Genomic DNA, 25,718 nt, shown 5'->3' on the forward strand with positions numbered 1-25,718 from the left:
TATGTATATAGGTGTGAAGAAAAAAAAATCCATAAACTTTTGTATTTGGATGCATTGAACAGCAGTAGTGAAATACAAATGAAATAAGTAGTTTTGTACATGAGGTTGCACATTTATCACAAGCTGATTAGGGGTACACGCACACTTCATAAAAGACATGTGCGACTTGGCATACAGTGATATTTACACCTAAATCTGCACCGGTTTCTATGCAAGTTTGATAAATGGGGGCCCATAAAACTTGGTAATTAATAAATTACTTTAGAAATGCAGCATTTCTAGTAAATTCAGTTGAAGAAATTTGCACAATCAACTACTGCTTTTACTGCTCTATAATCTCTATGGTTCACCTTTACTTGACTTGATAAAACAGCTACAATGAATAAAGAAACCAAAGTTTATTCATAATTTACCTCAATCAAAAGCTCAAACTGACATGGCACATTCATCTTGTATCCACTGGTCAGCCACAAGTCTGTCACCACTGACCAGGGATGTAATGGTATGAAAATTTCATATCTAATGTCAGGGTTGGTGAGGTTTGTTGGCGTTGTCGGATTGCATCCATAATGTTGGATTACTGCCTGCTTATGGAATCCTTCAAGATTCTTCCTCTGAATTTCCAACACAATATCATTCAAAAATAATGATAATAATAACAACAGTTAAAAGTACACAGTTTAGAGTTCTCAGCAGCTTAGTGTTCTCCACTCAACTGCTTAGATTTCTGTCATGGCAACTTAAAAGCCTCATAAGTCTTTGATGTAGTGTATTCATGAGCCGTGTGCCTTTACAACTAAATGTGAAAGCAAGCTGTGCTGGAGAAGTTTGCTCTGTGTTGAAAAACTCTAAAGAACAAGGCAACAACTAAAGGAGTCGGTTAAGCTACGTGTAGCACAGAAGAGTCAGGGAACGAGAATAAGTTGCAGGTTAAATAACTGCAGGGGAATGCAGCAATGCAACATTTTTAATACTAACTACCTAAAAAAAACACTCCACCTACTCAGTACTCGATTAGCCTATGGAGAAATAGGCCAATGAAAGAGAAGAGGTAACCAGTAAAGCAACATCGCAGCTGCTTTTTGCCAAAAACAACAACTAACATCAAACCAACAAAGCTGGAAAATGAGCGCAGACTCAACCACCACAAAGTCGTCCCATCTTGGGCTGATCGCATTTGTCTATCCTCCTCCAGTCACTGTGTCCAACCTCATGATGTTCACATACGTAACCTCTTTGATTCACAATTACCGAGACAAGAGAGAGTCAAGGGATAAAGAGTTTTTCAGGCCCTTGGTTGAATTATCGCGACACTTTATTCATACCGTTGAATTACATATCATGGATCACATCAAGCCCATCCTGTCAGACTGGGGGCGAAAAAAACAGCTGTTGTACAGTTGGACATCTGTGGAAAGTACCCGGTGTTTCTTTGGGGTGGATGAGGGCCACATCCTGTCTAACATGGCAGACGTCCTTCCGTCTTGTTTCGCCCGCGCTTTAAACGCTTCTCACGTGGACTGTAAGAGTTTGCGCCAGTTCACCAGGATGGTTGCCACAGACGCAGTGGCCAAAGTGAACAGCCGCATTGCCTTGGAAATGTGTTCAACACAAGTGCATATCAAAAAGATTTCCAAGTGTAAGTGCATCGATTTCAAAACAATGGACACGCTCGTCAGTTTAGCTGCGGAAATAATAGAATGCATGCCCCTTGACCAGTGCAAGTGTTCGCCCCAGAAACGTGACAAGAGCAGCACCGCTCCAATACATGCCGCCAATTTGTTACTACCACATGCAGTGTCCATAAGGAAGAGTCTCTGTGACATCTCTTATTTCACTTCAGATGAAGCAGTGATGACAATCCTGACCGAGACTGATGCCACCCTGATCAATACAGCTAATGACCAAGACGTGGACAACTCCATATACTGTGACGACGGCATGGACTTAACATGGTCTCCTTCTGGAGATGATCAAGAAGATGCAGATGACCCCGATATCTCAACACTTGCAGAGTCAGCAGCAATGTTGGAAAGCCATGTTGAAAACTACAAACTGCTCATCATGGTGGTGACGGAGCTTCTCATGTGTACCATGAAGAAGGCCCAGGCATCTTTGTGTCAAGCAGACTTCAAAAGGATTGTCCAGACTGTGTCAGAGAAGGCACTGCAACAGATCAAGCTTAAAGACATCTCTGCCAGCAAAGCTCTCAACAAGACCTGTGACGCTCTGTTCAGTGACCTGTACCAAAGGTCTCACTCTGCCAAGATGCTTCTGGCGGAACTTCAGCGAGCTGACGATGTTGTCATCAAGGCCTTGAGGAGCCACCTGACTGCTCAGACAAAAAAGAGAAATGCTGTCGCCAGGATTTTCTCGAGTGCAGGTAGATCCATTAAGATGCGATTTCAGGACATTATCCATCATGGCCCCTACTTCAAATGGGGACACAATCCTGCTACCACCTCACCAACCCAGGACATACCATCTCATCATGAAGACATGTCCACTGGCCACAGACCACACGGTGATTCAGCAGCAGATACGCAACAGACGTGAGTTACACTGGATTCACACGTCTGTCGTGGAGTAGGGGTGGAATGGAATATACATCATAACATCTGCATTAATATCGACTCCCTATCTCTGGCTCCTTCCAAGATAGCAAGCCACTTGGGTGTTGATGACCAGTTGACTTTTACAGATCAGTACAAGAAAAATCAGGCCATACCTAACCCAACAGGCTACCCAGCTCCTTGTACAGGCAATGGTAATCTCCTGCCTCGACTACTGCTCACAGGCCTCTCGACCTGTGCTGTTAAGACCACTACAGATGGTCCAGACCGTTTGGCTCACTTCAAAAATCCGTCCCGTTCAGTATGCATGTCAAGTATGGTTCATGACGTAACGTCCATACCAACGGACAGATGTAAAAGGGACATAAATGGAGTATAAGTGGGCCTTACGCCATTTACTTCTTCATTTGGTACGGGGCGAGTCAAGGTTCCACTCCATTGAAATGGCAAGAGAAAACACAGGAGGAGGAGGAGGAGGAGGAGGGCCGGACCTTTCATTCTCCTGTGTTACTTGTTACCTTTGGTGACAGCAGTAAAATGTGTTGGATAACATAAATTAAAGGTTTCTTCTTTGAAAAATAATCATTCAATCACTCATTTATTCACTTTTATTCACCACTGTCCATGAATGTAAACAGACGGCTGCCTGTGATCTGTTTGTGGGTTGCCGTGGCAACCATGGTAAAGAATTCCAGCCTTTTTTCCCCCAATACATGGTGCACCTTTTTTTTGCAATTTCTAAAAATCTCAAATGTAAACTGTGCATGTGAACCACTAGATGGCCTCATTGTGCTACTCCTGAGATGAAACAAAGAGTCACGGTGATGGATGAGATCAGCTGTTGTGGTGGCTGCTGTGTGTGCAGACCATTTACAGTGCAATAGCTGCTTGAAATCGGAAACAACAAAACCTTGGTATGACTCTTAAGAGTCAAGAATGTGAGTGTGATGAAGGACGCAAACACAGTACCATTTACATGATAATAATCTAAGGATTGCGCAGGAAAGCTGTGGGAATTCCTCTCTCCGGACACTCCGGCTGTTCCTTGAAGAGCAAACTGTGGGTAAAAAAGGAAGTCTCTGCAGGATATCAAGGCCACATTACAATAGAAGAATGTTTGGAATGTAAATACAGCCTCAGTGACTCTGATCCCCAGACACTGAGCAGTACATTACATGAATGCACACACTGTATATCTATCTACTTTAATCTTCATTGATCCTGAGTGAGATTCAATCCTAATTTTCTAGATGTGAATATTTATTTGTGGTGTGAACAGTTTGATGGAGGGTTATTTATTTATCTATTTCTAACTTTTTTGCCAGCACAATCCAGAAATATATATATATATAATATATAGACACAAGGAAGAGGAAGATTAATAATTGCTATTATTACTTTATGCAAATAAGTTGTACTTCTTCCCACCCCCTTTTTGGAAATATAAATGTTTTCCTTTTTCATCTCTCAATCTCCAACACTCACGCATTCACTCGCTCATTCTCGTGTGAACGCGAGGCTCGTGGCCGCGGATGCTGCTGCTGCTGCTGCTGCCGCGGGAGCGAGGCGGAATGCATTGACGTCACGATGGTGCACGCTCATACGCACGCGCGCCGTTCCACCGTGTGTGTGTGTGTGGTGGTTGGATCGAGGCAGTCATGAGGAAAGTGTGAGTGTGTGTGGAGTGTTGTGAAGCAGAGAGAGAGAGAGGGAGAGAGGGAGAGAGACATCGGCGCTGCGTGTTCCTGTGGAGGGACACACTCACGGAGCTTCTGCGCAACAATGGTAAGTTGACGCCGATGTTTGCTGTGTTTCAGCGGGTCTGTGTCACTGTGATGGTCGGACTGTGGCGTTGGTTTGACTGTGTGTGTGTGAGTGTGTGAGTGAGTGAGTGAGCGAGCTCAACTCTGTACTGCTGCTGAGGCCAAGTGCAGAACAGCTGACCACACACACACACACACACACACGAGATGACAGGAGATATTTGGGATGTTGATCAATAATTTTAGCGTTTATGTCCTCGGTGCTCAGGCCTGTTAGTGTCCACCAGCGACAGTATCAGCAGCAGGAGCAGCAGGAGGAGGCTGCTGTTGTGTGTATTGGCAACAATAACACTGTTATGTAGTCATGAATAAATGATGATGATGATGAGGATGATGATGAGGTTGTCAGTGAAGCCTGGTTTCCATTATAAAAGTGGCACGATTATCCCTCTATTCTACTCTCTATCGTACCATTCTGTTTAGTTTGTACAGTTTATATATATATGGTCAGGGCCGACCCTATGTATTTTGTTGCCCTGGGCGAGACAGGGATTTGGTGCCTCCCCGCACCCCTCCAGCTAGCGTTGCCAACTCCTCTGTAAGGAAAGTCTATATTGACTGTCCTAAAAGTCACTATAGCTAAATCGCTTGACTTGTGTATGTAATTGTAATGGACGCCGTAGGAGAGAGGAATAACTTTGTGGACTTGACAAAAAGTGAGTAATAAAAACACCTTAAATGTGTTTACAGCTACAAATGAACTTTTCTTCTGTCGAATCTTGGTTGTTGGGGTTCTTTTATGTCACAATCAGAGTGTTGTTAACCATTCTGGGACCATCCGGTCGTCTCTGACAGGATTTTGCATCCGTACTTCTCATTACCATAACTCTTAGACCGTTTGCGATATCTAGAAAATTGTCCAGGGTGTACCCTGCCTTTCACCCTATGTCAGCTGAGATTGGTAGAAGATGGATGGACGGACACTGGAAAGCAGAGAAATACAGCCTTGCGTTGCCTTTAAAGTGCCTTTAAGGTGCAGTGTCAAAGCCATCTTTTATTATATATGACCTTCGTATGTGCCTTTGTAAGTGGCTTCGTAAATCTATCTATCATCAGAACCTGTAAGACTTGTCAGTTTTACAACCTGACTGACTGTCTAACTGATTGTAGTTAGTAACTAACTTCTAACTAATAACTGTCTAACTACTAACTGACTGTAGGGTTCTACACTCACTGAACATTTTCTTTATTCTAAAAATTCTACAGCCATAAAATCAAAAAAATCCATTTCTACCCATATCGATATCAGTTTGTACCGATGTAGTTACAGCCTGGCTAAATCCAGCCATTTCTGTTTAGTGAAGCATTTATGTCATGCCTTTTTTAAATTTTTCAAATATCCAATCCAGTAATTTTGGCCTGCATCGGAACATTAAAAGTATTTTATTGGATAATCCCCTTGAATTTAGATTTTCAAATTGTCATACCTAACTTTGTAAATGACTTTGTGCTACATCATGACAATGAAGTGCTTCGATCTTTTATTGAACGTTTTGTACATTTTCCACCGAATTTTCAACGTAAGCACGTGTTTACACTGAGATAAAGAGCAGGTGGTATAGGATCGTGGCGTATATTTTGTATAGAATTTCAAAATGTGCTTCCTTGAAAAAAAGATTCTATAAAAAGGTCAAAGAAATGAGTTTGTTTACAGTTTACAGTCTCAGTTTTGTTTGGATTTTTGACCCAGCTGACGCAGTTACTCCTGAGGATGATCTGATCATGACATCATCAGGTCTAATGACACCTTCTGACCCTCTTAAGCTAATCTCTCCCTCACTCTCTCTCTCATTCTCTCTCACACACACACACACACACACACTTCTCTCTATAATTGTGAGGACACTCTTAGATAAAGCATCCCCTTACCTTAACTCCAAGTTCTACCCTTCAAAAGGCCCATTGGAGTCATAAGGACCTGCTAAAAACAATGGTTTTGGTTCCAATCTTGTCCTCACAACCTGCTAAAGACAAACACACACGTATGCGCACACACACGTACGTGCATTATGGTTTCCAGTTACAGTATTGATTTGACGTACCATTTGTGCTGGGTGGATGTTATTTGAGACGGAGACAAACACGAGCCTTCGTTCAATAAAAGAATATTTTACCCTCTGAATTTTCTGCTGTACTATATTGTCGTACACAGTAATCGTCACTACTTAATTTAAAATTCTCTTTTCTGGGTCTTTAATAAAAGCCGTGAAACATCAGTCGGTCACCGGTCTTCAGGGCCTAAAAGGGTAACACATTAGCAGCAGCTGACCTCATCTAAAGCCCTTTTCCCTTTAGGCCAAAGGCTGAAATGATCAACACAGTCGTCTTGTCTCATTGTGTTGTCTCTTCTTTGTCCTGCCAGGCGACTCTCCACACCTCGACACTTGCTCTGTCTTTTTATACCTTTTTGTAAGGTAAAAAGGCCCCAAGCCCCTGACGTCCTTCAATTTAATCCATCCTCCAGCCTGCTCTCTTTCCAAGTTCTCACTTTATCTCAATCATGGACTCCTGTGGAGAAATTATGGCTGCCGAGGATGGACTCCTCGCCCCCAGGTGCAGCCCCGGTCGCTCTGATCTCAGCGGACTGTACTATCTGGGTCGGACGTTGGGAAGGGGTCACTTTGCGGTGGTTAAACTGGCTCGTCATGTAAACACTGGCCAACTGGTGGCTATCAAGATGATTGACAAGACAAAACTTGATGTCATGGCAACGAGTCACCTCTTACAGGAAGTGAGGTACTGAAAATAAATGATAGTAGTGAATTAAAATTCTGAAATTCCTACTTCTGTGCATGGTCTCACTATAATTATCAATTTGTTTCAGGTGCATGAGGCTTGTGCAGCATCCCAATGTGGTCCGACTCTACGAGGTCATTGACACGCCCACCACCCTGCACCTGGTCATGGAGCTCGCTGAGGGGGGCGACCTTTACGACTACATCCTCCGCCACGAGGGAGGCGTGGCCGAGGGAACCGCCAAGCGCCATTTCGCGCAAATTGTGCGTGCTGTGGCGTACTGCCACCAGCTGCACGTGGTACACCGGGACTTGAAACCAGAGAATGTGGTGTTCTTTCCACAGCAGGGTGCCGTGAAGCTGACAGACTTTGGTTTCAGCAACTTATTCCAACCTGGGACAATGTTGGCCACCAGCTGTGGGTCGCTAGCGTACTCTGCCCCAGAGATTCTGCTGGGAGAAGAATATGATGCGCCAGCTGTCGGTGAGAAAAGTTTGATACTTTTTCGCTAACTTTGTGTAGCCTGGCTAACCTGGGTAATGCTCTGTATGCTACTGGACAGACCAACCACCAATCAGACAAATGGTGGATCCAGATGATGTAGGCATGTCAACAAACATGTTTGTGGTAGTTTTCTCTGAGAGATGGCTATCTACTAATGGTGTCTACTGACTTTTGCCTAGCCTGGCTAATGCCAGACCACATCTCACCTAGGCTAAGCAACAGCTGAATCCAAAGACGACTGCTCTTTGGCGTCCACAATGTTGGATGTGTACATCCAAGCCGGCCTCTTGCCTGCCAAGGGAAATAATCCATTTGGGATTGGTTAGTGGGCCACACGGTTGGTGTGGTGGTTTGCACTCTTGCCTTTGCAGCAAGAAGACCCGGGTTCGGAACAAGGGCCTTTTCTGCATGGAGTTTGCATGTTCTCCCTGTGTGTGTGGGTTTATTCCCACAGTCCAAATACATGCAGATATCAGATATGGGGATTAGTTAATTGGACACTCTTAAATTGATGGTAGGTGTGAGTGTGAGAGTGGATGGTTGTTTGTCTCCATGTGGCCCTGTGATGGACTGGCGACCTGTCCAGGGTGTACCCTGCATGTGGCACAGCGCCCCCAACCCTCATATGGAGAATAAAGTGGTAGAAGATGAGTGAGTAAGTGATTGGTTGGCCTTTTCGTTGGCCAAAACTGTGTTCTCTGCAGAGCAAAAGTGTAGAAACTGTTCTAAGGTCTAGTGTGTTTAGTTTTTCTAGCCTTGTAATAGAACTTTTATATGTTCTTTAGGCAAATGGCCTTGTTTTATGGAGGCGACCACCATGTTTCTACAACAGTCCAATCAGAAATAAAGGCTCTGCCCACATAAACCCAATTCATAAACACATGAAGAAGAAAGAGGAAATGGCAGAGAGTAATAGAAGAGATGATTGGAGAGAGTTGCAAAAGTTTCAAATTCCTCCTCTTGTATACAAAGGCCCCCATTCTTCTCTTAAGTGCTTGCGACCATCTGCATCTCTGCTAGGCTCCATTTATAGCCTTATGGAAATCAAAGTCTCCCAAGGCTCATGGGAGACTTTGACCAGTCTTAGGGCAGTTTATACAGAGAGAACATTGGCTGTTCTTTTAAACTGTGCTACTAAGTGTAGAACTGTATATGCGAAGTATGGGTGAAGCGTTTTTGGAGATTGACACATTGCCTCGGGTCTCCTGACACATTTGAAGTGCATGTATCTGTCCATGATCATCTAGTTGGAGGAACTCCAGACAGGAAGACTCAATCCCAAAATGCTAGCATTTAAAAACGTGGAGATCTCGTCTTATTTTCCCCAAACGGAGCTATTTTTCTTGTGATTTATTGAACACTGTCATAGTTCTCCAGCATGTTGACAGATTTATTACAGTACAAAGAGGAATAAACCAAAAAAAATCACTCACACTGGCTAATCTGCTCAAAATGGTTCGAGGAAACGCAGGAGTGCTCTCTGTGAGTGGAACGTTTGCTTTGGTATGTTTGGTTAGGCTCTACAAGTGCATGGAAGACAGTGTACAAAAATAGCTGCACACACTTGTGTGTGTGTTCTTGTATGAGTATCAGTGTGAGGACCAAAAACCATAGGTAGTGAGGACATTTTGGCAGGTCTTCACATTCTATCACCGCTTTAAAGGGCTTTTTGAGGGTTAAGACTTGGTTTTTAGGTTTAGGGTTAGAATTGGGTTTAGGTTTTGTTGGTATTTAGTTGTGATGCTTAAGGTTTGGTCAGTTTAGAGTGGTGGATAAAGTGGTAGAAGATGGATGGGATGGTTGAGGTTAGGGTAAGGGGCTAGGGAATGCATTATATCTATGAGTGTCCTCACTATGAATCCTGTGTGTGCTTTTGTTCCATATGTGGAGCGTCTGTGTGGATAGATTTGGCCCCTTGACCCAATGTATCCACTCCTGAGTATCCATTGTATCTCAGTGTGTGTGTATGTATGTGTATCTGCTGAGTATGCATTTGCTGTATCACTGTGTGTGTGTGTGTGTGTGTGTGTGTGTGTGCATTCATGTAGGATTAGTGTGTATCTGGGTCAGTCCAACGAAGGCAGACAACTGGGCAAATTCTGCAGTGGAACCAAACACTGCAGCTCAGCACCACTGCATAGTGTTAGTGTGTATGTGTGTGTGTGTGTGTGTGTGTGTGTTCATAAGAGGGGACAGAGAGAACATGATCATTTACCCACAGTAAAGGCGGTGAGTCAGATTTGTTTGGAATAATCTGTCGTACAAGCTGAGACAGGCTGGTCGACGTCTGGTTCTACGTCATAGAAGCAGAGAGACAACAGAGCTGTAGTTTTAGTTTATTATTAGCGTTTGTTTCTGTCCAAAGACGGCCTTTGGCAAGAAGGAGTTGCAGATGGGTCAAAGTGAAAGTGTAGTTTGAAAAAGGGACAGTTTATGTTTTTTGAAGTGCGGGTGTATGAGCTACTGACGGACAGACGTGGGAGTACAGACATCACCCACTTTTTAAAAGGCCAAATTCCATTGAGAAAATGAGTGTTTTTCAGCTCATGGGGATGCAGCAAAAGCTGGTCCACTGCTGCCTTGTTTGGTAGGTCTGGGTCCCTTGCATAGACCAGGACACAGGATCGGAAACACCAAAGTCACACAGTAACTCATTTGAAGTTACAGATGGAGGCAGCAGTGGATCAATGGCTCCTGTGTGCCATGGCGTTAAAATCGCTGGTTTTCTCTATGGGCTTTGGTGTCGGGGATGTGAGCGGTTTATGAAGAGACACAAACTTAAGTTTCTTGTTGGACAAAGTTATCACATTGGAATAGATTTTATGAGGTATTAAAAAAGAAAATGTAAACATTCCCTGTTAAAAAGAAACTAAAATCTTTGTGTTTTCCTGTTTTCATAAAATACCCCTAGTAACACAATAGCACTGACGAAAACACAACAACAACACGCGTCCTCCAGAACTTCACAATGACTCAAGAGTTACATTAGTTCCTTCTTCTTCTTTATTCTTCAATGTTAGTTCCTGTTTCTAAAAGTGTCCCCTCGAAGGGCGTCCATTTAAACCCCTGTCATGTGTGTCATCTTTTTCTTCTTCTTCTTCTTCTTCTTCTTCTTCTTCTCTATCTCATCATGGTTATGTCATGGTTAGGTCATCACTAAAATAGAAATGTACATATCGTGTACGTGTGTGTGTGTGTGTGAGACAAGCCGCACAGAGTCAGAGGTGTCCCTAAGTGATCTCAGCTTAATGTGGTGACGCAAACTACACACACACACACACACACACACTGCTGCTCTCTTTGCTATTTCTGTCTTGAATTATCAGACTGTAGTTGTATCATTTTAGAGGTCCAAAAACCTGGTCCTAATGAGGCAAAACCCTTCATTTCTTAACCCTAACGCTGGTTAGGCTGTCAATTAGAGACCTTGTCAGGGACAGTAGTCCTGGACCAAAATCCGGTCCTAACGAGGTAAAATTAAGCAATGTTTCTCTGGCATGTTTTTGAAATTATCGAGCGTACTTTTTCCTGTCATGTAGAGGTGCAACTTATGATTATTTTCATTAATTGAGTACTTGTTTGGTCCATAAAATATGAAAAATGACGATTGGTGTTTCCCACACCTGGAAAAGATAATGTCTTAATGTCGACAAACCAAAAATGTTTCAGTTTTAAAGGATTTCTTTGTCCAATGGAGCAAAAGAAACCAGAAAATATTCACATTTAAGAAGCTGAAAAATCTGAAAACCCACACAAACAACAAGCAAATTAGTGATCGATTAATAATCAATTAATTGAGTAATTGTTTTTTTAAGTACCACTGGAGTTTTACTTTAGGTTAATGTTGGAATTAGAAATGATCTGGTTAAGGCTTTGTTTAGCCTTTTCAAATGCATGGAAGTCAACGCTGTGTCCTCATTATGTAAACCTGTGTGTGTGTGTGTGTGTGTGTTTAATGATAGTCCTGTGATGTAAAGAAGAGACAAGACTGTCCTCGGGGGCCTTTCCCCCATATAATTACATAATATGTGTCCAGTACTGTATGCACACACGTTGTTGAAGACGTAATTTTCGCTCAGTGGAAGTTCATTCACCGTCACTGCTGTGGTTTGCTACCTGCCACCTAATACTACATTTAATCGTCTCTTTTTCATTAATAAACACACAGCATTTAGTTAATGTTCCATAAAACCTCAGTGAGTGAAGTGTGTGTGTGTTTCACAGATCCTGTAAAGTCTCTCGGGTGTCAGTGACACACCTTTATTTACACCATGGAGGTGTAAATAGTGTTGAATGTGGTTGTGACCTTTGGCTGTAATTGAAAGATTCACTCAAAAAAGTCATTACCGTTGATAGAACTGGTGACATTGAGGGGATTTATTTTGTTTTTTGTTCTAATTGACTTTGTTGGAGTAAAACCTTTATCTTTACTGTTTCCTTCAATGTAAACATAGAAAAAATCAATAATATTAATACATAATGACGTCATTTCTCTTCTATTCTGTTTGGAACCCGTGCATTGTCATGAAGTCTGAGGCCGAGTTGATGTTTAAAAATGTTTATTTTAGAATATGGACTTTTCTATGTCTCCTCTTTGGCCGCCGACATCACACTCACCTCTCATGTCTCTTTGGTTGTTTTGGTGTGCAGCACATTTTTAAAAGCCATTCTATTTTAAATCAAGAAATGGCTCCAAAACCAGAAAGCTTTTTTTCTCAGACAAAACCCCTTTGTCAGTGTTTTCAAACCACCCTGAAGGCCACAGGACTGTTTATATCAACAAAGACTTTTTCCAAAGCGTCTGAGAAGCCCACATTCTGCACACCACCATGAGGCATGTCGGAAATTAGGATAGCACAAACGAACAAATTTGCTGTCTTAGCAACCAAGTCCAAAAACAGACTCATAAAAAGTAGCACACTGTTTTTAAATCAGCCTCTGGTCCACAGCGAGTCCTCGTGAGGAAAGGTTTTCTGAAGACAACGAAGAGGACATGAACGTAATCAAGTTCATTTATGGCGTGTTTCCACCAGCTCGACTCGGTTGTGTTTCCACTAGCATAGTTCCAGTACTAGGAACTTTATCAAGTGCACTGAGGCGATACTATGCGTGATGTCGTCAGACTGCCGGCCACTGATTGGTCAGAGTGCCGTCACAGGAAGAGGCGCCCGACACAAGAATCAAGCTGAACAATGCCGAACTGTAGTTCAGTTAAAAAGACTTAACAATCCTAAAAATGTGCGTTTATCTCCAACAATTAGCAGGGAAATGTCTAAAATCGCAATATTTAACAGAGGAGTCTGGAGTATTTAGCGACAGCACTGCTGATCACGACCTGCAAGCAGCGTCACAATGAGGCTGAAGCGGCGTCACCATTCAAACAGTAAAACGAGGAAGTACGCAGCTGTTCCAATTGCGATGATCGTACTTGTGTACTCCTGTTCTCGGCAAGTACGTACTCCAGTCGTACTGTAAGTACATCCTTGCATATTTGGGTATTGAGAAACGACCAAGGACTGACATGCTAACCACTAGCCCCTAGCTAAAGTTCTTTTAATCTATGACGAACCAGAAAACACCTAATATCGCCACCTAGTGTAGCGGAGGTGGACACACTTCATTCAACACATCGATTCATCGATTCATTCAACACATCCGCCCGAGCTTTGACAAGAGGATCATGGAAAATGTAGGATCGGGCGTTTTCTGAGCCACGTTCACACGAGGATGTGTCTCATCCTCTGTCAGTCTGTTTTTAGAACCAAGGTTTCCAAATATTTAAAAGAACAAGATGACGTGTTTTACATTAACAATCAATGTTTCACTGATTCACAGTCACAAAAATAGAAACGATGACGCTTTAATCAGTTAAAAAAAAACAAAATAGCTTCATCAGGATCTTCAGCTTTCATCAGGACAAACTTGGCTTCTAAACAGACTAAATTTGTCAGCGTCTATTGAACACATCCTGTCTTAAAGAGGCAGCTGCGGTTCTGTTCCGCGTGTTTATGTGAACTTGAAGGACCTTTTTGGAACGGTGCTGCATTGCTGACCCTTTGTGACGCACTCGCGCTTGGAATAAGTACTTAAAAGGAGGTGGGCCCTGAAACAAGGTCAGCGCTGTTCTGCAGAGCCACATCATTTATGCTGCTCATCTTGGCAGGAACTTTTTATCTCAACACTCTGGACCTGGACCTGGTCTTCTTTGCTTTATACCCATTCTGGATCATTCTCTTTGGCTGAGCCACTCACTTACATTATGCTGAAAGTGATGATACTTAATTATTAATCAATATTATCCAAAAAAAAGCAGAACTATGCAGGATTTTGACCCTAAATTGTAAGTTAAATATCGGGGAGATTGGGGGCTGTCTCCACTGCCCCCTACTGTCTGTTAGTGGAAAACAAGCCAATCAGCAGGCAGCTTCCTAAGGCCCTGCCCATGGACAGAATCGCAAAACAAAAAAAACAAGCGAAATTCAGATCATTGCAAACAAAGAAATATAATCATTTTGAAGGATTAAATCAGTGTTTTATTTTCATTTTTTTTGTATTTTGTGTTGCTAGCTTCGTGAAAAGTGTTGCTTGATAACATTGACACAAATCTTATTCCATAATAAGCACCACATGAAAGTCAGTTCTTTATTTACGTTTGTTAAACTCTAACCGCTAAACAAGGAGACGTTTGTCTTCATGTCCTTCATCATTATTTAGTGAAAACCACAGTAACACAGAGGAACCAATTGCCCGTGTGTTGCGTTAGAAACACCACAATCACTGAACAGTTTCTCTATATTATCACTTACTTGTACTTTTTTTTAAAATATTTACACCACATTTGTAAAAGCAGTTTAAATTTAACCTATTTTACTCTTATGTTTTACAAAAAAAAACACCAGAAATGACAGTGTGAATTGACGCAACCTAAGCATAGATGCGACAGATAACGCTGTATTTTTGTCATGTATCCGTTTGTGTGTATTTGTGTGTGTGAACATGCGAGTGTGTGTCCTTGTGCTGGTGGGAATGTGTGATATTCCCCAGTGAACAGAGAAAAGCTCACTCCCAGTGGTGAACGGTGGCTTCTCCTCTTTGTTGCATAACTCGTCTTGAGATTGAGCCAGAGTGTGTGTGTGTGTGTGTGTGTGTGTGTGTGTGCGTGTGTGTGTGTTTCCTTTGTAAGGCAAGAACTGAGGGCTGTTGTTTGCACCATCATGAGTATAATGTGGGACAGCAGCTGAATGGTTTTCACACATGTGAGAATCTCTCCATAGATGGTGGGTTGCGTTGAGACGCACACACACATTCAATCTGCTGTTGACATTGTAAAATATCTAATTGTTGTTTTTCTACAACATATATATACAGTTATAATAACTTTCACAGAGTGCCAGGTTAATGTAAGCAAAAATAAGACATCAGAAAAACAAACAAAGGTAACAATAACAAGGATTAAAAGTACGACAAAAATGGTAATAAGAGATTAAAATAAATGGGACATTTTAACACAAAAGTGTATAGGCGTAAAATAATAAATAATTTTAAATAAATTAGCATAAACAAAAAAACATGAAAACAAATTTCAGTACCCAGGTTTTGGTTAATTATAAATAACTACATATAAAAGAATACATAAGCCATTATAAAAGGCACTTTAAGGCGATTAATAATTATCAGCTTAGGTTATAGCCAGTACCGTGTGTGTATGTGTAGTGTGAAGCCATTTGTGTTTCTCGTAGTACCCACAACAAGACATTTCACCATCACAATGACTCTGCAGCTGTTAAATTAGGGTAAGAATCCAGAATAGTTCACTGCACAAATGTCACAGAGACAAGACAGTAACGTAACTTCACACAGACATTCAAACGGACGGTGCAGTGTAACGCTGAGAGAACATCATGTGACTGTCCTGCCTGCTGGGAAAAAAAAAAAAAAACAGCAAATCAGTTGACAATACAAAGAGAGGCGATGCTACTCAGTTTTCAAAACACTGCGGAGGAAAGCAATATCCTGATATTACATACACAGGTGTGTTTATTATGACACAACACGACTGAGGGAAACATGCTGGTGTCCCTGTCGTTAGCGACAGTTAACCCTCTCTCCTGTTAAAACGTATATACAGAGGCTATAAGAATATATGTGCAATATGAAGTTTCTTATATTCTTTTTTTCCCAGCACAACCTATAGGCAATCTGATGAAAATTATAATTTCTTTTTCATTTTCACCAACTATATATAAACACACCCGAGCAACAAAAATAACTCACAAACACGAGTAAAACATGAGGAAAACATGAGTAAAACACAAGTAAAACATGAGGAAAACACGAGTAAAACAAGATGAAAACACGAGTAAAACATGGAGGAAAACACAAGTAAAACATGAGGAAAACACAAGTAAAACAAGATGAAAACATGAGTAAAACATGGAGGAAAACACGAGTAAAACATGAGGAAAACACAAGTAAAACAAGAGGAAAACAGAAGGGAAAACACAAGTAAAACATGAGGAAAACACAAGTAAAACACGAGGAAAACACAAGTAAAACAAGATGAAAACATGAGTAAAACATGGAGGAAAACACGAGTAAAACATGAGGAAAACACAAGTAAAACAAGAGGAAAACAGAAGGGAAAACACAAGTAAAACATGAGGAAAACACAAGTAAAACACGAGTAAAACGCGGAGAACACACAAGTAAAACATGGAGGAAAACACAAGTAAAACATATTGCTTTTAAAATATGCAATATAATATTATTCATAACTTTAACTTTAAGTTGTGAGACCTTGTGAGGACTATGGGTTAAAGTTGCCTCTTTAATTCATGAAACAAATATTTGTTTTTATGATTTGATGTATTTACAGGGCTGACACACACACACACACACACACACACATGCAGTGCTTTCATTGCAGGAAAGACAGAAAGAAACACAAAACGGAAAGAAAGATAATTCTGAGAATAGAACAAACACCACAACAGGCCCTCTGTTTGTTGTCTGACACTCGTGCATGTGCGCGTGTGTCCCTGTGTATCTCTCTGTGTGTGTGTGTGTGTGTGTGTGTGTGTGTGTGTGTGTGTGTGTGTGTGTGTGTGATGTTCTTAGTTCAGACTGTGCTGAACTCACATGGACTCTGTCTCTCTGCATCTGCATGAGAACAAGAGAGGGGGGGAGGTGAAGGGAAGGGCAAGAAGGGGAAGGAAAGGGAGGAGAGAGAGAGAGAGAGAAAACACACTGTCAGCACTGTCGGTCAGCACCAGGATGCATGTGTGTGTGTGTGTGTGTGTGTGTGTGGTATTCCTTATGTTGTGGGGACCATTATGGAGACAACAATCAAGTCCCCATAACTTAAATGACAGGTTAGGATTAGGTTAGTAGTAGTAGTTATGGTTAAAGGTTAGTTTAAGTCTTCAGGAAATGTCCTCTGACATCATGTGTGTGTGTGTGTGTGTGTGTGTGTGTGTGTCACACATGTAAAAACCAGACATCCAGCTGATACTCATGCACTTCCCTCTCTCTTGTTTTCCTTCACTGTAACGTGGACAATAATAAAAAAAGCTTAAATATTTATTATGTCTGTTCATTCAAGGTTTGAAAAGTGCTTGAATTTTGGAGGAAGTGCTTGAAAGTGCTGCATTTCTTTCATCACAAATAGCTAATGCTTTGCTTCAGAGATGTGAGAATAGAATGTAATGTGATTGTTTAATAGCCACAGTTCTCAAACTGGGGTACATGTATTACTTTTGGATGAAGCTTTATTCTTTACAAAAAACAGACGGGAGATACTGAGAGAGCTTGAGTGTTTCTATAACAAGGACATAAAAAGGACAGATATTGTAACATTGAGAATTGTCTGCCAACTGCCAATGCCCGGCCCTGAAAGTGCCTTTGAAATAACAAACATTATTGATCAGTAACAGCAAAAATGTCCTGCTGACTAAGGCTGAACAATTCATCGTAATGCGGCCTATTGCAATTTTCAAATTGCAAGAAATGTGTGTCAAATCACCATTTTAGTTTAATATTGTCCTGTTCAACAGACAGAAGAAAACAGATCTGCACAAATATCACACAGTAATCATTTTTTAATGTGTTATTCCAAAGGTAAAATCTGAATAATTATGCACCTTCATTTAAATAAAATCATTTAGCCCTACAGCCAATCCCAAATTAAATTAAAAACTGACAAATGTTGTTTTAAAATTTGTAAAACAAAACAACAGTCGACCAAACTGCTGTAAAGTAATAAATGTTAAAGTGGTGAAAAAGACAGGACCCAAATTAACCCACATTTCTCTGTAATAAATAAAACTTAAACTGAAAAAACAAAAACACATAAAACCCACAACAACAGACAGGACTGACAAGGAAGCAGCACAGAGACTAAATACACTGTGGCGTAGGCGGGGCCAATCAAACACAGGTGAGACTAACGAGGCACAGGTGAAACACATTAGGGCGGAGCTGGCAATCACCAGGGAAGACAGGACAGGAAGCAAAACTGGGAAAGAAACACTTCTGAAAAACCGGAAGCACAATGTAAAGAAAACAGATCCAACCCAAAAAGGCGTCATGACAGTAAAATGAACAAAAGTAAATAAGTAAAAGACAAGCAAAGACAACAATATCTCACACACAAACGAGTGCAGGACAAGTCAAACTGTGTCAAATGCACACGGTGAGTCTTTTAAGTGAGATTAACGATGGCCAGGAACGATGGCGCTCACAGCAGATAATCTGAGAGCAGAGGGACTCGTTGCTATTTTGGGGCCTGATAAGAATAGAGGTTATCACATGCTAATGTCTCTCTGTCTGTCTCTGTCTGTCTCTGTGTGTGTGTGTGTGTCTGTGTGTGTGTTCCAGATATCTGGTCTCTGGGGGTGATCCTCTACATGCTGGTGTGTGGGGTTCCTCCCTTTCAGGAAACCAACGACAGCGAGACCCTGGTGATGATTCTGGACTGTCGTTACTCTGTCCCTGAACACGTCTCCAGCGGCTGCAGAGAGTGAGTGTTGATGAATTAATACACACACAAAAAGAAGCCAGGGTCGTGTCCTGTCTGAGCACAACAGAAGAGCCAAAGAAGAATATGCGAAAATGTTGTTTTATCATAATTTAATTCATCATCCAAGGCCGTGTTCTTGCTGTTGACCTTAAAAATAATCCCATTAATGTTGATAATAATAAAAATAATGACCTTGTTAATGCAGCAAAAACTGCCTCTGCATGAAAGTACATGTCTTAAATAAGCTGTTTGGACCAATTGTCAAACAAACCTATCGTTGTGAGGACATTTGGACCTTGTGGGGACATTTTGGCCTGGTCCACACAACTCTAACAGGCTTTCTGAGGATTAAGGACCTGGTTTTAGAGTTAGAGAAAAGGTTGGGATTAGGCATTATTTGTGATTGTTATGGTTAGGGTAAGGGAATAGGGAAGGAATTACGTCTGTTTGTGTGTACCTTGTTAGGACCAGTAGTCCTCATGGAGACCAAAACCTTGACCTGATGAGGCAGAACCTAATTTCTGAGGAACTGGTTAAGTTTAGTGATAACATTTGAATAGTGGTTAGGTTAAGGTTAGGGTTAGACATTAACAGCATTAATGTTGACCTGTTGTACTTCTGCTATTACATTGTGATAAGTGTTGTTGTTGTTTTATCACCCAGCGTTGTTTTCAGTTGCAGTAATAAGATGGTGAATATTCGTTGTCTCCAACAAATATCATTGTGTCATCTTCATACAGTCTGTCTTTTCCCCTTCAGCCTGATCTCGAGCATGCTCCAGAAGGATCCCTGTCGCCGTGCCTCACTGGACGAGATCGAGGCTCACAACTGGCTCCAAGGTTTGGAGAATGTGCTGCTTAGCCCAGAGGCTCCACCCCACTGGCTCTCAGGGGCGTTGTCGCTCAGCGCTCCCCTCTCGGGAGCGCCAGAAAGCGGGGACCTGCTGGCCGCAAAGCCCCGCCCTCTGAAGTCTTTTCCCGGGCCCTGGCAGCCGAGTCTCAGCCTCACCCTCCGTCCACCTCCTGTGGAGGAGCCCACTGTCCCCAAGAACGTGCCTGCTCTTCAGCAGATCTGTGAGGAGGAGGACGAGGAGGAGGAGGAGGAGAAAGAGGAGGGTAGTTTGGACGAAGGAGAAAGTCTGGCATCTCCGTTCGCAGCAGAACCAGAGAAGGAAGCTGAGGAGATGCTTGACGGAGCAGAAGATCAAGTCTGCAGAGAACAATGCAAGAGAGAGAAGAAGTGTGGAAGCTCAGTGGAGATGATAGAGGAGGAGGAGGAGGAGGAGGAGGACAACGAAGAGGCAGAGACGGAGATGGAATTAGAGATTAAAGACAGTGGAAGTGTAATTGCGTACCAGCCAACGAGTCACGTAGACAAATCAGTCAGTCAGACCCCTGAAGTCCCATCATGGTCTCTGCCCGGCCTGGTCCCGTGTTGTCAGGGGCAACCGGACAACCAGACAACTGCAGAGGAAGGAAAGGACGAGGAGGTGGAACCCAACAACAACACCAACAAACCTCCTTCCTCCCTCCCTGCGTCCGCTGCCCGACTCAGCCTGAACTGCAAAGACGCAGGAAGCGAGGGAGCACGGGAAGAAACGACAAAGGAAGGGGTAAAGGACGACCTCTTAACAGACAGATCGCCCCCCCACAATGCACTTGGGACCCGCGACGAGGCAACACCCAGGGTGGAGCCGGGGAAGCGGCACAGCATAAAGCTGCGCGAGAGACTCTTTCAGTTCCCGCTGTGCGAGAAAGCTCTGGCCCTCAACATACCGACACACAACAAGCCCAAGATCCTGCCGCTGGCTCAGTACAACTGCTGCCGTGTGCTGTGAGTGGAAACCTCGGCCGGGCTGCCGTCTGTCACCTGCTGCTCCAACACTCGGGACATGGATGTTGTTTAGCATTCAGCGAGCGGCTGACCACCGAGCACAGTGTGTGTGTGTGTGTGTCTGTTAGAAGTGGCAAAGAGCCGAGTTTCCTGCTGAGTCTTTCTGCTGCAGAGACCTTGAGACATGAAAGCCTGAAACCACCAAGTGTACAGGACGGGACGTGTACAGCCGCGTTATATTGTTGGGATGGTTAAGGGTGTTTTTTTGTCCCCAGTGTGGTTGTATGTCTCCTTTCACTGGGAACCAGCCTAGAACATGGACAGTTGTTAGTGGGGGACACAAGGGACAAACCAAGATTTTTGCCATTTAACAAAAGGCTCACCAAATAAAATGAGTTTAAAGCACTATTCAATTCAAGTTTTACACAGGTAGGTGGGAATAATGGAATATTAAAGGTACAATTCGCACGGAATAAGAAATCTCTGTACCAAAACTACCAAAAGTGGGAGGGGTCAGTTGATTTATGCACACCACTGCCGCTAGCTCCTGTCGTCATGTGCGTACTACTTTTACTTTTAGAGGCAGTTTGGGAAGAGATTTATCAAATAGTTGCAGATAAATATCCTTCTTTTGCTTCGGAATCGTGTTTATCGTACACTGTAAAAAAAGTTAGCCACAGACATGCGTGACCACTTTGTGCAAAACTGAATGCTTCTTAAATGCTTGAAAATCAACTTGTAAATAGGATATATTTACACACATATGTGCTGCCATCTATTCACATGTGATTAGTATTAACTGGGGTACCCAAGTCACCATAATCTTGACAGGAACAAAATCACTGAGAAGCTCAGGTAATAATGACTTTACTCAACTTCTCCATGTAAAACTAATCCCGATCTAATCCAAATCGGGTTTAAGATGATATCCTGAGACTATGTTTGCCACATTTTCTTGCCTTTTCCAACTGAAATCTGAAGTTAGCATCGCTTTGTAAACCGGTCGTCCCCTATGCCAAAGTCCCTAGAGAAAATGGGCAATTATACATCATGGCACACAGGAGTTGTTGATCCATTTCTGCCTTCAACAGTACATTTGATTGCTTTATTTTGTTCCTTCTGTATATGGAATTCTCTGTTTGTAATGACCTAAGTGACATAAATGTGCCAGTCAAAGCATCAGCAGACCAGCAGCTCTTGTGTCACCATGAGCTAAAAATGCAGATTTTCTCAGTGGACTTTGGTGCAAGAGTGATTTTATGAGGTGAGACTTTTGTTGGCTAAAGTGAGTGTGTCAGGCTGGTTATTAGTCTCATACAAACAACTGTACCTGAACTATCACTTTAAGCTTGAGCCTGTGTGCAGCACAGTAGTCAAACTACATAGAGCTTCATCCATTCGCTGTGGTGCAACCAGAGCATTTCCAGAGCATTTCAAGAAGTCCAGAGGAAGAGAATGACTGTAACAGTTGTAAGTGAATAAGCTATGGTCTGTGTTGTTTGTTCAAAAGGTGCCTACAATGACACAATGGATTCCTCCACTGTTGGTAGCCACTGTGTCACTTCACCTCTGACTGTAAAAAACAAAAAACACCTCAAAAGGTCACGAGGCTGTGGCACATGTGCTCAGTAGATCCAGAGCTTCATTTGTTTTTGTTTTTAAATGTATAAATATATCAGAATAAAGTTAGAACCAGCGTCTGCTACAGAGCAGCTGCAGAGATATCGACTCTTTCCTTTTCTGCACAACCTGCTTCTCCTCTGTTTGTTTAAAAGCTCTTAACATAAGCTTAACTTTGACTCAGACTGTTACATATATGATATATATATATAAATATATATGATGTGATATGATTGGACGTTACACATGATACACATATAATATGTTATAATACATGTATCATATGATGAATGTATAATATGATGTAGGTATTTGATGTATGATACATACATGATATGATACATGTATAATATAATATATTTATCATATGATATAGATATGACACATGTATCCTATGATATGATACAGGTATGGTGTGATGCATGTATGACATGATACATGTATCATACATGTATGATATGATATGGTACATGTATATGTTATGATACATGTATCAAATCATATGATACAGGTATGATATGACACATGTATGATATAAGCATTTGATGGTATGATACATATATGATATGATACAGGTATTATATGACATGACATGATATGTATAATATAAGATGACAATGCATTACAGGCTGTTGTATCAGTTATGTGACATGATACATGTATGTTGGGATACATGCATCACATGACACATGCAGGTGTTACATGACGTTTGTTATATATGATATGATACATGTGTGTAATAATGTATTATAGGACGTGATGTAATGTATAAATGACATGCCATGAAACTTGTATGTTATGATAGGATGATATATATATATATATATATACATAAGTTGTAAGATTAATGTACTTATGTATGATATGACGCTGAAGCCTGGGACGATGATATGATTCTCTGTTAATCTTTAACTCTTAATGATATATGTATACGGTATATATATATATATATATGTATATGTATACACGGGCTTGTTGTAACATAGTGTATGATACTGTTTCTATCTATGGCCTTTGATCGTTGACAAGGATGCAGGTCTTCCACCATTATTTGAAGCTGTTCTTTTTAAATATTCCACACATTTTGAACAGTGTTTGATCTTGAGCAGATATGACGTTCCTTTTTAAGTGTTTTATATATATACGTATATATGCATATATATATACGTATATATATATATATATATATAAAATGAGAGATTTGTGGCTCTGTGCATGTTGTTACTGTTATTTATCACAATATACCTCCGTGTGTCTTTGGTCTGTGACTGTACCTCGAGGTTTCCTTGCTGAACGATGAGTTGCGCACAGTACAACGACGACGACGACGACGACTGAGCAGTTCACATTTGTTGAGTCTTTTGGACCAAACAAACAAACAAACAAACAAACAAACAAACACTGTCTCTCTCTCTCTTGAACCTCAGACGTGAAGTGTTTCACAGAGTCACTGAAGGTCAAAGCTGTATTATAGTTAAAGTAAACTTAATCCTGTCAGCTTCACGGCATCAACAAATTGGATTTTTTTTTTTTTTTTTAATCATCCTGTGACGTGTGATCGGACAGTCCTTTGCCCACAGACGGAGCGGATGTCACGTGAAATCGGATTATTCGCTTGACATTTCATCAGCTGTGGAGGGAGAAAAAAGGAGTGAAAGTCTGTGCAGAAAAGGGATGAAATGTGTGATTACAGCCTGTGTGTGCGTGTCTGCTGACCTACATTATATCGAAGACCACGTCTCTTATGGAGCCATGAACTTATTTTTCTGTATTTATTTATTAAAAATGATTAAATAAAGAAATAAATAAATTTAAAAAAAGAAAGTCAAATGTGTTTTCTTAAAAGCTGATGACTTGTGACTCTTTATAATTGATTTTTTTTTCATGTCCCGTGAGACACAATGTCCTCCACTTACTGTATCTGTGTTTGAATTATTGAATTACTTCTATTCTAAACTCGTGTTTTAGATCCAATGAAGAGTTCAACAGACACAGTTAATCAGTTTAACAGGTTTGTCTGACTGTACTTTGACTTAAGCGACGTTAAAAGTACATTCAAAGTCATTTAATTGAGCATAAAAATCACATTTTTGCACAGTTTGGCCTCTTTGTGATAATCCTCTTAACAAGTGATTCCGAAAAACTGGGTCAGGATCGGTAGATGGGTAACGGGTGGTTTTGGGTCCTTTTTTTAGTTCAGATTCAGTGTATTTGTTTTGAATAACATGCAAACAAGGAAGCTTTAATTATTGCACCAAACATCTCTTGTAAAGAGAGTCAGCAAATGTGAAGTGGGCGAAGCTGGAGATAGAATTCAGTGAAGAGTAAAATCTATAAAGTCACCAATGCAAACATATGGAGGGGAGTTCCAGGGGAAAGTAGTTCTTAGATTTTTGCCAAAATAGACCTCAGGTGAACAAGTGAAAGGGAAACTTCTGAATGTATAAAGAACTACAGCATGTGTGTTTTTATTGCCCAATAAAGATAAAGCTGGGGGGGATAAAAGTGGGTGCTCTTTAGAACAAAGTTCAGGAAATAGGACATTTAAGTGAGGACAACGTGTCCAAGAGCAAAATACATTTACTCAAGTAAGAAGAGCAATTAAACATCTTAACTTAATGACACGTTGGACGGTAAATGAAATGATATTATATACTTTAAGTAGTTAAAAAGAAGGACAGTAGATGGTAGAGTGTCTTGCATCATCAAACAAAAATGTAAAGACAAGTGTGACTCACATCAGGAGGTGAAAGTGAACACATGAGTGCAGCAGAGTCGAGAGTCTTCTGAGCTGAGACCACAGACAATAAAAAACAACGTTAACACTCTGGTTTTCCTGGTTGATGTACAGAGAGGCTGATTAACTCCAACTCACATCAGCTGACGTCATCCACTCTCACCTGGAGCCAAACACTCTGACGCTTCCTTTCTTTACTCGTCTCGTTATCAGTATTAAATCATTCTAATTTAACTCATTTACAACCTGTTAATTGACCGATTTACTTTAAGATTAGTCCACTTTGTGAGTCCATGTGAATCTTCATCTGCATTTCAGGCCATTATTATTGTCTTAAATTGAGAAATTGAATTCTTTGGATTCTAATTCTAATTCTAATTGGAACTATTATTAATACAAATGCATCAAAATGACAGGAGGGAGCATCTTAACTTATGGTTTCATATGAGAAAATCATGTTTTTCTACATATTTAGAGTCTGAACTGTTAAATAACAGAATAACTTCATTTATCAATTCAGTTTCTGCATGTTTAATGTTGAATTTTGTGTACAAAATTCACATATTTTAACGTTTACTCCACTACATTTCCTCTAACTATCTTGGTTACTCGTTACTTTATTATTATTATGGTCTGTATTTACATAGAGCTTCTCTAGTCTTGATGAGCTGCTTTACACCACAGTTTTCACCCGTTCACACGCTGCAACATGGCGTTAAGTGTCTTTGCTCAAGGACACTATAGACCAGCAGAGCTGAAAGACACCTCGCCCGACCACTGAGCCACCGTGGCTCGATCCTTAACTCCTGACTTTTTTTAAAATACTTTTACATCTAAAACTTCAGTACATTTTATATCAGAAAATTAAAAAAACT

At 41.2% G+C, this 25,718-nt stretch overlaps 1 protein-coding gene across 2 annotated transcripts in view; it reads left to right on the forward strand.

The window, feature by feature from the left end:
* snrkb (SNF related kinase b) overlaps positions 1-20,725 on the forward strand; it is a 29,500-nt gene extending 8,775 nt beyond the window's left edge. Inside the window, exons 1-5 of one of the 2 annotated variants that reach the window (XM_058644738.1) lie at positions 3,936-4,358; positions 6,759-7,132; positions 7,221-7,615; positions 18,512-18,653; positions 19,413-20,725. In XM_058644738.1, coding sequence (XP_058500721.1) covers positions 6,897-7,132; positions 7,221-7,615; positions 18,512-18,653; positions 19,413-20,490 — 1,851 coding nt within the window. In that variant the 5' untranslated portion in view covers positions 3,936-4,358; positions 6,759-6,896 and the 3' untranslated portion in view covers positions 20,491-20,725. Of the gene's footprint in view, positions 1-3,935; positions 4,359-6,758; positions 7,133-7,220; positions 7,616-18,511; positions 18,654-19,412 lie in introns of those variants that run through there. The other variant, XM_058644739.1, reaches the window with a different exon arrangement.
* Positions 20,726-25,718: the final 4,993 nt, after the last annotated feature.

Source organism: Solea solea, chromosome 12 (assembly GCF_958295425.1).
Source record: "Solea solea chromosome 12, fSolSol10.1, whole genome shotgun sequence".
Lineage (NCBI taxonomy): Eukaryota > Metazoa > Chordata > Actinopteri > Pleuronectiformes > Soleidae > Solea > Solea solea.